The sequence below is a fragment of the Lissotriton vulgaris genome, chromosome 4_1, assembly GCF_964263255.1.
Source record: "Lissotriton vulgaris chromosome 4_1, aLisVul1.2, whole genome shotgun sequence".
NCBI lineage: Eukaryota > Metazoa > Chordata > Amphibia > Caudata > Salamandridae > Lissotriton > Lissotriton vulgaris.
In genome coordinates, this window is record NC_141691.1 from 1,771,467,642 (window position 1) to 1,771,485,500 (window position 17,859).

Sequence of the window (17,859 nt, forward strand, 5' to 3'; positions counted from 1 at the left end):
CTACACAACCCCCCCCCCAAACGAAAGGAGATAAGGCTATCCTTGTCCAGGTAAGCCTATATTGCCTGAGTGGCCATATAAGGAAGTACCTGCACTAGCATGGGTACCCCCTGTCTCATGGTCCACTAAGCAGTCCCTCACCCTAGGGGTATTAGAGGGTCTCCACCATAGGGAATCACTACCTTGGGTGTGTTTATGCAAAGTTAAAGGCTGGTTTGGATATGGAGTATTGAAGTGAGGCTCCACTAATTTTGGGCTCAACTTCCTCCAATTATCTTCCACCATGTGGGCCTTTCTTTCTTCAACTGAGTTGCACTGAGCTCTCAGGGTCAACCTCTGGCTACCTAAAGCTGGAGGCTGGGTCCCTCTGTTTGGCTTGCTGGAGGGACAGTTCAGGTTTGGGCCCTTTGGGTCCCAGGTTTGGCTGTGCCCAACAGAATCCATCTGTGGGAGGTCCCTAACTACTTTTAAGGGGGCTCCTTCAGGAGTTTTTAAAGTTTTCACCTTACTAGGGCTACTAGTTTTGGTGCCCCTAATCTGTTGATGGGGGTGCTTTATTTGACAGGGGGCCCTCTGGGTCTCACTGTCCTTCTTGTCCTCTGCAGCCCTGGGCTGACTAAGGCAAGGTAGAGAGGGGCAGGTTACCTGCTCCAGACTGGATCCCACCTGAGAAGGGTCCACTGCCATCAGAGGCTCTGTCAGGCCAGGCCTAACAACCTCTGGGGCAGTTCCTTCATCAGGGGTAAGATCAGTTCCCTGAGGAGGCTGATCCTGTCCTACTGTCTGGTGAGGGGGAGATTTCTCTTCCTCCTCCATGCTCTCAGTTTGGGTGGAGTGATCCATCATTTCAGGCTTCACAACACACATATCTGTTTGAGTTTGGGCTGTGGCCATCACAGCCCCACCAACCTTTTCAGGAGGAGACTCAGTTTGGGTTTCTGCTGTTATCATAACAGCTTTGCTATTCTGTTTTGGAAGAGCTTCTGGTAAAGATGGGGCAGAGAGTTGCTCAGCCCTACCAACCTTTTCAGGAAGGACATCTTGGATTGGGGCTATAGCCAGTACAGCCCCACTAACCTTTCCATTGGAGTTTACCATTCTAGAATGGATTTCCTGTTCAACCTCAGCCCAGGCTGAGATTTCCAAATCATTACCCAGTAGACAGTCTACAGGCAAGTTTGGTGACACTGCCACTCTCTTTGGGCCAATGACACCTCCCCAGCTGAGACTTACTACTGCCATGGGATGATTTGTATGGATGCCATCAATGTTTGTAACCTGGTATCTGGCACCAGGTAAAAGTTGCTTAGAGGGGACTATACAGTCAGCCACCATGGTGATGCTGGCCCCTGTGTCTTTGAAAGCTTCAACTTTCAAACTATTGATGATGGGTTCTTGTCTATATTTGCTCAAGGTATTTGGGCAATCAGAGAAGTTGGCAAACCCCATGCCAGTCTCATAAACAAGATCATTTGGGGATGGGGACCTGGATAGGCCAGGGTCCCCCTGGGCTCCAAAGGTAAACCCACCCAGATTCCTGGGTGTGCTCCCACCTCCTGGGGGATTACTGCTGACAGTAACAGGAGGTGTTGGAGCTGGCTTTGGAGGTATGTTTTCTTTATTGCCATTCTTGGGACAACAGCTGTCTGTTTTGTAATGCCCAACCTGTTTACAGGCATGACAATAAGGCTTTTTGTCAGTTGATGAAGTGTCTTGGGACCCACCCCCCTTCTTGGAGTTTTGGGGCCCTGGGGAAGTGTTTTCTTTTCTTTTATCCCCACCCTTATCTTGAGGCTTGGTAGACTCCTTCTTCTGGTTACTGTCCTGATTCTTAGGCCTAATCCTGGTTCTGACCCATTTATCCGCCCTCTTTCCCAATTCTTGGGGAGAGGTCAAATCTGAGTCCACCAGGTGCTGGTGTAAGAGCTGGTTCTGACAATTACTTAGGATCTGCTCCCTCATAATCAAATTATACAATCCTGTGAAGTCATGTACTTTGCTGCCATTTAGCCAACCCTCCAGAGCCTTAGTTGCACAATCAACAAAATCAGTCCAGTCCTGAGTCTGTGTCTTCTGGGTGTCTCTGAACTTTAACCTATACTGTTCAGTGGTTAAGCCAAACCCATCTATCAGAACACTCTTCAGGACTTTGTAATTGCTGGCATCCTCATGTCTGACAGTGAGGAGCCTATCTCTCCCTTTCTCTGAAAAGGAGTACCATAAGATTGCTGCCCACTGTTCCTCAGGAACCTGCTGTACCATGCAGGCTCTCTCCAGAGCAGTCATCCATTTGTGGATGTCATCCCCTTCCTTGAAGGGGGGCACAATCTTTGTCAGGTTTCTACTATCATAGGACCTGGGTTTCTCTTTAGGAATATTGCTGCCACCAGTGGCATCTAAGCCACTTAATTTCTGTTCCCTTGCCAAGGTAAGTTTAGCTTGAGCCAAGGTAAGTTTAGCTTGAGCCAGAGCTACCTCCTCCCTCTCTATCTGGAGTTGGACAGCCCTCATTCTGGCCCTATGCTCTTTTCTCTGGGAGGAAGTCATCCCTCTTTGAGATTCTCTTGAGGCACTAGAAAGATGAGAGTCCCCTGATAGAGATCTCACCCTCCTGTTGCCTGGGAGAATTTGGTTATGAGATCTGGAGTGGTGCTGTCCCTCTCCATTCTCATGTAGGTCCAAGTTGGCCTGGTTAAGCCTGGCAACCTGTACCTGGTTTCCCCCCTGATCCTGATCTGCAGGCTCTTCTAAATCAGAGTCTTCCTCTTCCTCCTCCTCCTCTACTTCATTGTCAGGAAGATCCTCATTCTCAGGGGAGTTTATCCCTTCACTTGTTTCTAAGGGAGCCTGACTCACCTTATCTAGGTCATCCTTTTCTAGGAGAGCTACTAGGGAAGGAATGGTAGGGCCTCTGCCCTTTTTTAGCCCCCTGGCTGTGCACAAGGCACTCAGGTCTTTGTGGCTAAGGTTGTCATATCTGGATGTTGTCCCTATAGGATCAACTATTACAGGAGCAGAGCCTGAGGCTCTACCTGTATCAGACATGACTGCTAGTGAGGTGTAAGTGATGCACTTACCTACACTAAGTGGTTTCCTACTGTACCTTGCTAGTGAGTTGTAGTCAGGGTGTGCTAATCCCTTTAATCTACAACTACTAAGTTCAGTAGAACTTAATATGCTAAGCTTTTGATTTATATGTACCTAGAGGTACTTGATGTGATCTTTCAATTTGATAAAGATTGCAATGGTAAAACAAACAGCAAGCTCAAATCCGCACCGCTGCACACCAATGTGAGAAGTTGGCCTGATATGTAGTGTTTCCAATTCTGGAACCACTGGGTATCAGTCCAAACAAACCCCAAAGATGTCTGGTTGTAAGTCAACCTTGTTAGACAAGCTATCCTAGTGGTAGCATGGACTAAGCAGCCTTAAAGGCTTAACTTAAGAGGTCGTGTTAAGCGAGCTGTTTTACCACATACAATCCTGTAATCAAATGAAAGGACACCACACAAGTATATATTATAAAAATATATGTATTTATTTCTAAATTACTCCCCAGTACTCTTTATGAGGAAAGGGGCACAAGCGTTAAATCAAAAGCACAGTAAAACATATAAAGTTGCACAATTATGGATGAGGGCGGGTGGCCACTCAGACCATATACTAAAAAAATGGTATAAGGAACACTTATCGAACAGTGGTTAGGCCTAGGGCCTAGAGATTCGCTGGGAGCAGTCAGGACTAGCAATGCTGAAGTCGGGAGTAGCCCACAGGAGACGGGTGCAGCACGGAAAGTGCGGCGCGCACCAATGCACTGTCAATGGTGCGTAAAAGTCAGTTAAAGTGAATTAAAAGATACTTCCGCTGAACCTAGGAACACAAAACTTTAGACACAGACCCTAGAGGTGTGTACCAGTGTATAGACACCGGCGTTGCAATGTTACCTCACCCACAGGCCGTGGGTGCACAGGGTCGAAGTGGCGTCGGGTTCTGACACGCAGGTTCTTGGTGCTTGAAGCTGTTGCAGCTGCAGGCGATGTGAAGCAGAAGTGTCCGGTGCGATCCAAGGGTGGATCGAAGTAGAAAATACCTGAAAGCAGAGGGGACAGAGTCTGGGTCACTCAGCAGTGACCAGGGTGGAACCAGGACGGAACCAGGCAATGTCGGGCGCAATCAGGCGGTTGTCGATAGGCTTCTCTCCGCTGTCACGTGGGCTCTGGGGCATCTGCGACGTCCAGGAGCAGGTCACGATCGGTCCCACGTAGGCTCTCGCCGTCAGCACCGTCGGCTTCAAGATTGCAGCAAACAGCACTTGGCAAAAGCAATCCACGCGGAACCGGGAGATTGCTTATCACTCGAACCAGGAGGGTCAGAGTGGGGGCTCCTTTTCACAGGAGCTGGTGCAGATCTGGAGCAACCAGAAAAGCGAGTCGTATTTCAAGTTTCGTCGGCACAGGGGCCACAAGCCAGCTGGCAAGTGACCGGGCCAACGCGTCGAGCGCACACAAGCAGAAGGGCCCCACGCAGCACTCGTCGAGTGTGGAGGGGTGAGCTTTGGTGCAAGTGGAGCTCGGGGCTGGGGCTTCTCAAACCCCGGTGCACAGCTTCGAGGATCACTCGTGGGCTGCACGGTCAGCGTCTCGTGGCCTTTTCAAGATGGCGTGCCCCACGCTTCCGGTCGCCTCCACGGGTCTCAGCTCTGCAGGGACTGTGGATCGGGCAGGTAGAAGGCAGGCAAGCTTGATCTCGTCGATCTCTGTCGCTCGAGTTCCGGCGGGAACTGCAACAAAGCAAGGGTCGAGGGCTGGATGGTGCCTGTTTGCACAGGGTGGTCACTCCTTGACCACAAGGGAGATTCTTCAGTCTTCTCACGTCGTGTAGAAAGTCGAAGGGTCCAGATTTCGTTTCTTATGTTTCTTCAGGATGATCTGAGTTGCATTGGCATTGCTCCCACTCTTATTCCAATCTGAGGGGTGGATCTCCTGCTAGGTCCCTCCCCTATGGGTGGGACCAGGAAGGGGGGTGGTTACACCCCCTTTTCTTTGTCCAGGTCTCACTGGAGCTGGGGCTGGGCTGCCCCAGAACCGGTTTGACCGGATTATGCAAGGGGAAGCCTTGTGCTCCCCAGGCACTGTCTGGTTTCATTCAAACCTCCCTGCTACAATCCACTATCTCCTGTCTGGGGTGGTGTCACACCTCCCTGTGACGGGAAATCCTTTGTCCAGGCCTCCTCTGCTGAGTTTCGGTCAGCAGCAGGAGGTCAGACATGTGTCTGTGGCAGAAGCATCCATTTTGTGGATCTGAGGCTCTTTTAAAAATCAACCGCGTTTTAGCAAAAGTAACATGTCGTCCCCTCTAGAGGGGTGGAATGCTACCCCCGTCGCCAGGACTGGCGAGGGGGTAGTATTCCAAATCGTATGACACCTTACACGACATGTTTTGATAAAGCCAAACCAAAGTTGACATATAACCGCGAGGATTATAATGCACTTAATAGTATATGGTTTGGCATTATCCCGGAACAGCTAAGGGAATTGGTCCCGACAGCTGCAGACAGGCTCAGCTCATGCTAGAGCACCATCTCACATTAAACCACGCACTCTGCCTTCAGGATTGTTAAGGCCTGCCATAGGAGTGGCTCACAGGTTTATATGTGTCCAGATAGGTTTAGATATAGGCATACTATATCTAAGCAAGGGGTGATTACACCACCTTGCCCCAGCTGAGTGATCAGCCAGTTGTGTCAATTTTAGATAGCCAGCCAGGGGTGGCAAAAGATATGCTGCAGCCCCTGGTAGGCCTTGGATGCACCTATGCCCTGGGCACCTATAGTGCTATGTACAGGGGCTGATAAGGTGACCCAAGCCAATCTAGTTATGCACCTAGGGTACATGGAATCCATTTTACAGAGAGAGCAGATAGCCTGGGGCCCTGATTAGCAGGGAACCAGGCCAACTAAGTCGAAAACCAGCTAAACACAAGGCAAAAAATCTGGGGTAACCATAGTCAGGTAGCCACCTTCCTACAGACGGTCTGTCAGTAAGGGGAGATCATGCAATAGCAGGGGACTTCAGCGCATTCTATGCGAAATTATACGCAGCTGACCCATCGGATCCAGAGGCGGAGGCAGAGTTTCTGGCGGCCATCCCTTTACCGACTCTAACTCAGGACTAGACAGATGGTCTGGAGAGAGATATACGACCGGAGGAAGTGATTGCGGCAATCTCCCGCCTCAAACTGGGCAAGGCTCCTGGTCCGAACGGCTTTCCGGCGAGCTTTTATAAAACATTCTCTGGACAGGTGGCCCCACTACTTGCTCGACTCTTTACCTCCTTTGCGGAGGAGAGTGCGATCCCGAGAGACCTACTGGAGGCGTCTATTGCTGTGATACCCAAACCCGGTAAGGACCCTGCAGAGTGTGGAGCATACAGACCTATCTCGTTCTTAAACGTGGATCTCAAGCTTTACACCGGGATCCTCGCCTCCCGCTTGGGACCATGCATGGGGGGACTGATCGACCCAGACCAGTCCGGATTCATCCCGGAACGACAGACCTCTAACAATACCAAATGAGCCTTCCACCTCCTAGAAAAGGTCGCCCGCACGGAAGGTGAATACATGATGTTGGCCATCGATGCTGAGAAGGTCTTCGATAGGATAGGGTGCACTGGCCCTACCTCGACAGGGTGTTAGTGAAGGCTGGCTTGGGACCCAAATTCCGAACCAGAGTGTTAAATTGCTATAAATTCCCTTCTGCCACGGTCCGGGTCAATGGTTGCACGTCCTCCAGGTTCGGGATTGAGCGGGGCACCAGACAGTGCTGCCGATTATCCCCCCTGTTGTTTGCCCTTTATATGGAGCCTCTCGCACAACTACTTCGGTCAGACCCGAAGGTGCAGGGCATCAAGTTCAGGGGGGACGTCCACACCATAAGCTTGTATGCCGATGATGTGTTGATATCACTCGCCAAACCCCGGAGTTCCCTCCCGGCGTGCTTTGCTAACCTCGCACAGTTTGGCCGGGTGTCGGGATTCAAAGTTAATATGACCAAGTCGATGGCCCTCGACCTGTCGCTGGAGACGGCCACGCGCGCCTGCTTACAAGCGGAATTTCCCATACAGTGGGCCTCGGAGTCGGTCCCAAAGCTGGGGATACAACTGGCGCCTTCCCTACCGACTTCCGCAGAGATTAACTACTCCCACCTGAGTCAGAAAATTAGGCGCCAGTTGAGACAGTGGAGGTACTACCGACTATCATGGCTGGGCAGGGTAGCGGCCATCAAGATGACGGTCCTTCCCCAAGTACTATACCTCTTCCGCACAATCCCCCTTGCCCCCGTTAGGCTGGATCAAATTAATGCAGTTGGAACTGTCACAGTTTATATGGAACGGGAGGAAACCCCGTCTGAAGCTCCGGATAGCAATGCTGGCTCCAGAACAAGGCGGGATAGGGATCCCAGACTTAGCAACGTATTTCCAAGCAACGCAATTGCGCTTCCTGGCGGAATGTGTTAGATGGGAATCCGGGAAACATTGGCTGTTTCAAGACCAAGCGGTCGCCGGACGGACCCTACAGGAGATCCTTTTCATGCGTTGAGAACATAGGCCACATAATCTCTATGCGTCCTTTATCACACGTGTTCCGCTTGAAATCTTGGACCGAGTAGGGGTTAGGCAAGAACTCACCACTTTCCCATCGCCGCTCACCCCCATCATTGGGAACCCGGACTTTCAACCAGGTCTGGATGAAAAAGCTTTTGCACGGTGGAAGCAGGCGGGTTGTCGCGCTCTCCACCACATCTATGGCCCGAAAGGCGCGGTTCCTTTTCCGCAGTTCCGTCAGGAGTTCGACCTGCCGGAATCCGAGAGGCTCCGATACCTACAGGTTAGACATTGGGCGCTCAACGCGGCGGTGAGGTCCTTGGCGGATAGGCGCTTGACGACCTTCAAGCGTTGGCTGATCTCCTGCTCCACAGACAAACAACTGATCTCAGACATCTATAAAATGCTCATGCACAAACACAGATACACATACAACTCAGGCAGGGTGCGCTGGGAACGGGAGCTGGGGAGATCTCTTACTCACAAGGAGTGGGAGGGGGCGCCATTCGGCCTATCATATGGGGCTTACTTATACACTCACGAAGTAGCGACCTACTGGTACTACACCCCCGAGCGCCTGTATGAAATGGACAGTGGCAAGGACCCCCTTTGCTGGCATGGCTGTGGTCAGGTTGGCATGCTAGTGCATGTACTCTGGGAGTGCCAGTTTTTACAGGAATACTGGGGCCAGATTTTATCAGAAGTAGACACCCACTTTGACACAGAAATCCCACGCTTTCCCTCCTACGTCCTCTTGGGGCTACCTAATGCAGTGACCTACCCCTTAAGATCACGGAGGGGGCGTCTGATAGCCATCGCGCTGGTGTCAGCAATACAGAATATTGTGGCGCACTGGCGATCGAAGCAAATCCCCACACACCAGGGTTGGCTCCACCGCCTCTGTATGGTCCTGGGTATGGAAAGATTGTCACTGTCTAGGGCGGGGGGAAGGGGCGCGCTATGTCGAGCTGTGGAGGCCATTTCTATCCTTACTGGCCTCTGAGTTCACGGAGGTAACCTGTCCGAAATACCTCCGACTGCTGAGATTGACGGAGAACGAACCAGCGGTGAGAGAGCCTGAACCAACCCCGAAGAATGGAGGAGACCAACGGCGAGCCTAGTTAGGGACCATGGACCACAGGGGGGAGGGTAGGGTGGATGGGGGGAGAGGGGCAACAGGGAGGGGAGTGGGGTTGCTGGATGTTAGGCCAGGAAGGGAATGTTGGGGAGGGGTCTTTCTTCTTTTCGATTGTTTTAAGGGACTGAGATGCGCTGTGCCAAAGGCTGACTTTGGGGTACGAGGGCAATGGGAAGGTGCAAGAAGAGAGGCTTGAGAGTCTCAGACTGAGTAACATTGATAGAGGACTTAGGCCCCTCATGGTGCAGCTAGGGCGGTGGGTAGGGGGGATGCTTCCTAGCCTCAATGTGTTTATGACGCGGCCGGCACTTTCCGGGTTGTAGGCGGCTTGCTGTGTATAACATTGTTTGCTCATGACATGGCTAGTATCTGGTACCTTCCCCTTCCACTGATCGATGGGTCGGTTGCTGAACTGACTCGCGACCCCTTGTCGGTTCTAATGTATCCTGTCCTTTTATGATAATCAAGAAAAACATTTAATACTAAAGTTTATGATAAAAACCAGTGCCTTCAAACATTAAAGCACCGACCATGGACATCGAGTTTCGCAAGATTGGGTCAAAGTCAAAAAATATGTCCAACCACTAAGGAGCCTGAGTTGGATTCAGTTAGTGCTTATACTTGGACTTAGAAGAAATGTTGAGAAAAAGTGTCTGTGAAGGTACAAGTTCAGCAGGGCCCGGCTGTAGGCGGTATCTGAGGAAAAGGTGTTGTTGTCGGGGGGCCACCAGACGAAGTTGTGGGGAAGATTTCCACGTCCAGACTTAGTCTCTTTTTTGGAAATAAAAAATCTCCAGCGGGACACCACTGGAAGCTGAAACTGATGAGGACTCCACGAGGTCAGAACCCCCTTCTGCGAAGGGCCTCTGAACAGGAAGCTGTATAACATAATTAATACTTTTCGAGGTTTTGCTACATTTTATATTTGAGGTAAATGCACTTTTGTTTTCCTTACATTTTCTACAAAAATAATGGGCATTGAAGTTCCTAGCTTCTTGCTAAGGGTCCTCCTTAATGCCACTTCAGTGCACACCACACATTTTGGGTGTAGGTGACCTTATGACCTCATGAACTAATGTAACTGTAAATCCAGCATCACCGAAGCAATGCCACAGCAGGTCACTAGCAGGTCTAGCAGTAAAAACAACAAGCACTACTCCTTATCAAAAAGTACACAGAAATGCCAGTGTGGCCAAGGTACACGGCTAATAACCTTTTGCGGGTGAACCATCTCCTCTCCCAACAACATGATACACTTCTGCCTTCCTAGTCAAAAGTTTATACTTCATCTTATAACCCTCCTTCACTCTGATTAACAGTCCCTTAAAATTGTCTAGTCTCTGTCAGACTTAAATATGAAGTGGTGAAAGTTTTTCTGACAGTGAAACCTTTTTTCACAAATGTAGTCTTATGACCGGACAGTATTATTCTGAATAGGTAACATCACCTACAAGTCCAACATAATTAAAGAAGAATACATACTCCAACCAATACATAATACCACGTTCTTAGTGTTCAAGCTAATATGAAATGTAATCTAATTTGTAGATTATTTATGACATTTCCAATTGCATCTGCCACTTCAAGATTGAGGGCAGTAGCACTGCATCTTGTGTTCAGGTTATGGGTTGCATGTCTGTTGTGCGAATTATGGGGTGTTATTCCTAAACACATCTTGTATATTTCAGTAGTTTTTCAGTTTTAATATGCAACCAAAACTCCACTATAACATCTTTGTGAAAAAAAAAAAAATATATATATATATATATATATATATATAGATATAGATATAGATATATATATATATAATTATGCAACTGGGTATTTATACTTAGTTCATCTCTTCTATAGGAAAAGTTTTTTTTGTATTGCTGGCAAGTTTTGCTCCGTTTTAGAAATCTCCACAAACTTTTTCAAAAAGGTTCTTCTTTTTTACTTTTTTGTGCATAGAAAGCTTCAGGGTGATCCGTCAAGCAGGGGTTGAGAAAAAAGGGGGAGTCCCAAAACACAAAATCCCCATGCATTTTTCATAGACTTCTTTATGAAGGGCTACCGCAAAAATTGCTAATTGGAATTACACCAAATTTGGAAGTTGTGTGTGTAAATCCGTTCAGTAGCTTATGAGAAATTAAGGTTCAAAATGAAAGCGCCAGTGGAAAAATTAGGCCTTATGATTGGCCCAGGGAGCTTTATATCCCTATGGGTGATTTCGCTTTCCCGGTAGTCTGACTCCCGAGAGGGCTAGAGCTCTGACTGGCTGTCATGAACATGAGAAAGTAGTTGCTAGCAGCCAATATAGGACTTGAGGACTTAGACTCCTATCATGAACATGTTTTAAAAAAAAAAAATTAAGGGGGCATTGTAAGGATACAATCCCACGGGACTCCCGCGGGATTGTGAAAAACAAAATGGTAACTGGGGACGCTTTATTTTATTAATTGGAAGGGGTGCACTGCCCCCTATACTAGCCTTTGGTGTGGTGACCCCCCTCCCTGAGCCTCTAATGGACCCAGGAGACCACCCCGTGCCAAAATTACTCGAAATGGGGAGAGAGCTGCGTGGCCTCCCCTGCCTGAGCCATTAATGGCACCCGGTGACCGCATCCCCCAAGGGCGGACCCACCCTCGGACATTTCGGTTTCCCTGCCCGCACTTGTGCAGGCAGGGACACCTGTGTGTGCTTGGTGGGAATATTTTTGAATCTCCCGCGAGCAGGAGCAAAAACAAACTTTTCTCCCAGCCGGCAGTAGCTTTAAAAATGCTCCCACTGGCTGAGAGCAGGCTTTTGATCTGTTTCCCAAACATACCAAAATATTGCTCCCACCCAGAGTGAGCAGCATTAGTAGCTTGAGATGTCATCAGTGATGTCAAAGATTATGTCATAGAACATATCACGAGTGAGGTAATATGTGTGGTCAGAAGCAGTGCATGGCGGTGGTGCAAGTGGTGAATTCCTGTGTTTTTTTCTCGCTCTAAGCGTTAATGTTGTCAGTGACATATTCACCTATGTATAACATTACTTTAACCTTTGTTTTTTTCAGTGAGTTTTGAAGGGGTTTTTTTGTAAACAAAAACAGATCTTTTTATCACATGTAACTATAACGTTAATTTAACCTTTGTTTTTTATCTACACACACATCTCAAAAACACAGTAGTGGAACAGGTACCTCTTTTACTATTTGATTCGACCCAACGGGGAGGAGGGGGGGGCTGTGTGTGTGTGTGTGTGTGTGTGTGTGTGTCTTAGATGTAGGAATAAGGTTATTAGAATGATAACTGTAAATAATACTTACATATACTTGTCTGTAGTAGAGTGACTCCTTAGGTGCTTGTTTTAAACTTGCCTGTGATGCAGTTACTCCCTATTTTGCACCCTCAAAGAAGTGAAAGCACACATTACATTCTCCATCACTCATTCTGTTGCTATGTTCTTTTCCTCTTAGGAGATGTTTGAGAAACATTCTCCAATATGTCCAGCTATGTTTTTAAAGTATGTGTTATAGATCACATGCTATGCAGTCTCCTGCCATCTAGTGTTGGGTGTGGAATATTACAACTGAATTACTTGGAAGATTGAGTTTTGGTTTTAATAAGTACTCGTGATCAGGTAGATGAAACCTACAACGCATCAGCAAGCAAAGTGCATCTTAGATAAAAAAAATTAACATTGGCTATAGAACCAAAGTTTGGTGCTCCCTTTTCGAAACCTGCATCACATTCAGAAATCAATATTGTATGTGCTACAAGCAAGGATAGATTGTATTGAATGAGCTTGGTGACCTCTGCTTTGTCATCTGCCATGAGAAGACATGCACTCAACATTCCAACGATAAGCAAATCCTGCATAATCACCTTCCAGTTTGTAGGAGAAGGACTTTTAATGATGTACTTGATGTAATACAATGTCTGGATAACGCAATTTCTTAAAGTTTGTACTTTGTGCCTTCCTTAGGCCCCTTTCACATGCATATGGGTAAAACTGCAGATAACTGTGAGGCAGCATAGCAATTGCAAATTGTATTGAAATATGGTATGTTCAATCAGATATTATAAAATAAATTTAATTTGGGTCGGGTTGGGTTAAATTGGTGGACTTTGAATTTTTTAAAACTTTATAAAAGTATTGGAAACTTGTTCAGCTGTCAGGTTCATTCATTATTTGAATTTAAGTCCTGTGGAAGCAGAATAGGAGACCCACAAACACGTGCTTGCTGTCTGCTCTACATATTGTATGAGTAAGATACCACTAGTGAATACTTCTGAAGCAGAAACATGATCCTCTGTACCCAGATTCACAAAACATTACTCTATCGACATTCAGCCAAGGAAATACATCCAAGGGTGCTGAATTGTTGTAAATGATATCAAAAGACATGCCAATTCTCTGAATGGCACGCTACGCTTCGAGTGATTCAAGAAAGAAATAAAGAATTAAAAATTCTTCTAAAATTAGAACACCGTTCCTGTGCAGAGCTTCAGAACTATTCCAGGAAGATATCCGGTGTGCCTACACAAGAAATTTATCATCTTGTGCCCCTTTATATGACTACATCAGGGGTCAACTGTAACATTTATTTCTGTCCTGAAGATGGTCTCGTGTATGACAACGTAGAGACCGAAACGTCGACTTACACCTTCTCCTTTATGATTTATTTTTAATTAATAATTTGAAGAAAGGTGTCTTTTAATGTCACAGTGAGGTCACCTGAGTAATAGTGTTACCTATCTGTTGCATTAGTATAAATTGTTTATATTTGTACCCTGTAATTCATTTGACCAAGATAAAATCATCTATTTTTCTATATACACCCCCAGTTTTTTTTTCTTGTTTCATATGACTTCTTTGACAGCATGTGTAAGTTTACCTAATACATTGTAGGAGTAAACTAAATGATACAGACTTAGACGCTACCATAGATTCAATGGTGTCAAATTAATTAAGAATAGGAATTATTTTCCAAAAAAGAAAGGTGTCTATTCATTTGACCCCTATAAGTTGAAACTCTCTGGTAAAGAGACAAATTATTGTGAAATAAAATCCCTTGAAGGCATACATACCTGATCATTGAATTGTTGTAAAAACATTATTTATTGCATCTACCTCTACTTCCGTCCAACTCGGTCCTAAAGGAATTGTACACTACTTTTAAGTAGGGGTGTGCGAAAGTCGCATATTTTCATTTTGTGTAATTGGATAACATTTCAGCAAAATGAAACATAATTACTTAAAATGCAAACCTGTCATTTAGTGCTACACTTCAGCAGTTTTCTTTGAAAACAAATGCAGGTCAACCATAACATAATTCTTATTACACAACACATTTTAGCCGCAGGCTCTTCATAGAACCGGGCTCAATCAGAAAACACAACCAGTTAGAATAAGGGCCTGAATAAGATCACAGAAGACAGGCTTTACTCCATCAAGGCGATGGAGTAAAATACTCAGTTGCCCTGATGTAAGTCCTGTCATCCACATTTAAACATGTCCGCTGTCCCTGTGGACATTGTTTAACATTGCCAGGAGATGCCGTCACAGCAGTTCTGTCAATATGTTACAAGTTAGACAAAAGGCTGCATGAAACATGACAGCACCCATCAAACATTTAATTTGGTTTTGTTTTTCAAAAACAAAAACCCAAAGCAGTACTTTGTTTTTGAAAGAAAGTAATGATCCACACACAAAGGGTGGAGGCAATTTAAACATTTTCACTGTCCCTTATCACCATGTTGTACACAGTGGTGAGGGAGGATGAAAACTGACCATATGGCCACCACTCCAAATTGGGCGGCCCGATCGCTGAAATGCAAATGGCCCAGCCACGTGTAAATCAGATGGCAGACCAAGGGTTTGGCAGAGAGAGTACTTCATCGCAGTTGCAATGGAGTACCCTCTCCCTTAAACTCTAAATCAGGCGCTCCGACTTCACCAAAAGATAGGCACGGACTGCTTTTTTAAAATCTTTAAAAGTTATGAATTGGTTTGATATTCAGTGGAAGACTATTCCAAATACTTGAACCAACTGGCTCGAACTTTACAGGTCTTCAGCACTTTGATCAGTAAAGACATATTGGAACGCAGTGTTCCTATTGAGCAATATGGAACAGTCAGCTCTGAGAGAAAAGAAGGTCCAAATTCATAGACGGCTCTGGGCAGCAAGCTCAGTTTTTCTTTTGCGCCTGAAACACATTTGAATTATTTTCAGGGCCCAAACAGTTCTTACTGCCATGTTCTGAAGAGGTTCAAGTTTTGCTAGGGCAAAATGAGTTGAGCCATATAGATGGAACTAAAATATACTATATGGGAAAGGCCACAGACGCCAACTAGTTGAGTAAACTTTTAGGTCAGGAAAGGGAAGTGTTTGGATTTAGAAGGGAGTTTTTTAGAGTTCTGGAATGAGCAATGCTAAGGAAGCAGTAAGTGTTTTTTAGGCTTTAGAAAAGGGAGTTTTTAGAGTTCGTGGATGGGTTATTTAGGGGTAATGTGTGTATTCACTGAAAAAAAGGCTAAAGTTACGTGAAAATGTCAGTTATAACAAAACATTTTAAACTAACAAAACCACTTAAATTCACCAGATATGTTATCTCAAGTAACTGTACCTCATTTCCTAAAATAACTAACTCTCTCCTTCCTCATGCATTTGGTTGTCATCAATAATGCTTTGTCAGTTATCATTAGGGATGCTATCAATGCAGTCATTGAACATGTAATAGGAGATATAATGTGTGAGGCTAAAAGCAATTCATGGTGAGTGCCCATCCCCGCTGCAAATGACCCATAGCCAAGCCCTGTAACCAACCCCCTACAGATGGGCATTCCCGCTGCATGGAGGCTTCAGCTGTGTGTAGTATGGGGTTGGGTGCACGGTCTGTTCAGGCATGGCACCCATTCCCTCTTCGGGACTGAGTCCTAAGATGGCAGCTGCATTTATTCCTTCAGGTTTCAGCCAGCCAATCACAACACGAGCTTGAGTTCTCAGATCTACCATGATGGATCCGCTTTAAAACCCTGGCATGAAATATACACATCATTTGAGCTTCAATTTTTCAAAAACTACTGAGCAGATTTACACTAAATCACAAACAACATGCTTTCTGCATCAAGATCGAGCTTTCAGACAAATTTGGTGTTATTCCTTTCAGCCGTTTTTACAGTATCACTATTCAATGTTCCTATGGAAAATCACATGAGAAAAATGTGTTTGGGGATCCCTTTTGTCTTGCCTCCTGCTTAACAGATCACCTTGAAACTTTCCAGAAGAAGCTCAGGTGGGTGAGCACTTTTATTGAAATGTTTTCTGAAGATTCGCCAAAGGGTGCCCAAGTTATTAGCAAATCAAAAGAGCAATTTCTATTTAATATGGTGCTAACAATACCAGCCCAGTAGCAAAAGTTACTGGGTAATATATACATATACATGAGATGTAATGCAATGTAATGTGTGGTTGTGGTACAATAGAAAATGTCATAATGTTGATGAGAATGTGTTTTAAGTGTAGTTAGGCTTGCGTGGTAAAGTCATGCGTGTTTATGGTTTGCATTATAGTAATAGCTTCAGATTTTTAATTCTCATCATGACCTTTACGAATAATCTCTAGCAAGAATCTTCTACTATAGCGCAAAAAGATACCAGTATATATATATTTCAAATCTAATCATCATCTTCCTCTGACTAATATAATTCAAATCTTGCAATGGCTTGCACCACTATTGTTTGTCAGTTTTTTCTTTCTTTATTATTTACAGACAGCCGATTATTTATTTTTCAACACTATCTTCCAAGTGGCTCAGACCTTGAATAAACATTGCAAATATGCCAATCTTTGAAGTTAGCAAACTATGACGTTAAGAGCTATGATTGATAACCAATAGTTTTCAAAGTTTGTGGTTTAATATTTTTTAGATGTGCCTCTATCTCTCAACGCATGACGTTTAATTCATTTGTTTACAATCGCTATATTTATTTTTTACTTTTGTGTCATTAGAATCATTTCAGTTGGTTTGCAACCTGTTTATCTTACTCTTCTTTGGTAGTACAGTGAACTAAAGAGCCAGTCTCCTATTAAATGATGAGCCCTGGTAGTGGCATAAAGTGATTTCATGGACAAATAACATTAGCATATATTTTTACTTTACAGATAAAACTGTGGTATGACAAAGTAGGTCATCAGTTGATAGTCACGATACTGGGAGCAAAGGACCTTCCATCAAGAGACGACGGCCGGCCGAGGAATCCTTATGTAAAAATTTACTTTCTCCCAGATCGAAGGTATGAATAGCATAGAAAAATGTAATCATAAATTAACTGTACTACTGCCTTCCCAATTTCTGTTTCAGCTGCATGTGCAACTTTACTCTCACTTGAGCATTGAACTTTATTATTTATTTTGTCATTATAATGTCCCCATTTATTGTGCAAGGAAAGACTGAGGCCAACACTGACAATTGTGGCGGGTCCTTCCAGTGAGTTAACATGGAATTACGAGTCAATATACCATACGGCGAAGGCTGCGGACCCTAGAGTGCTGCACCTGACCCGAGTTCCAGAGGTGTAATTATCAAAACATTTAAAGGTGTGTGCTCACACTACAAGCACCTGCTGCCAAGGTGCAATCCTTGGGACAAAGTTTGAACAGTAATACAAAGTGTAGAGGTGTACCACTTCAAAAGGAACAAAAAAGGGGTCCCAATCACATATGTGATCTTTATTCAAATCTTGTCTTTATTTTCTTTTCTTAAAATGTGTCTACTGTACTTTATCACTTGTTTGCCTAATAAACGTACTTTTTGAACTAAAAATAATATGTGTCGCGTGTAAAGCGAAGACAGCTAATGTGTTTCGTCAATAACAATGGACTTCTTCAGGGCTATAATGCAATGGATACGAACACCATGTAAGCGCACACACAATGATGCTATACATCCACATGGCACAGTACATGATAAACAAATAATATAAAATCATATACATGTAAAGTATACTATTGTGTACATCCGCAATGATACAACATTGGAAATGAACGAAAAACATGCACCAAAAAAAATTCTCGTCTATATACACAGATTATATTGCGGCTTATGTGGAGAACAAGGTAAGAAACCTATCATGGATTGACTTTGAGGG

The 17,859-nt window shown here is 45.2% G+C and overlaps 1 protein-coding gene across 2 annotated transcripts in view; it reads left to right on the forward strand.

Annotated features, from left to right (window-relative positions):
- The window catches only part of RIMS2 (regulating synaptic membrane exocytosis 2), a 1,859,827-nt gene that overhangs the window by 1,116,439 nt on the left and 725,529 nt on the right, over positions 1-17,859 (forward strand). For both annotated transcript variants that reach the window (XM_086966100.1, XM_086966101.1), the window contains one exon: positions 16,874-17,004. In XM_086966100.1, the coding sequence (XP_086822226.1) occupies positions 16,874-17,004 (131 nt within the window). The remainder of the gene's footprint in view (positions 1-16,873; positions 17,005-17,859) is intronic.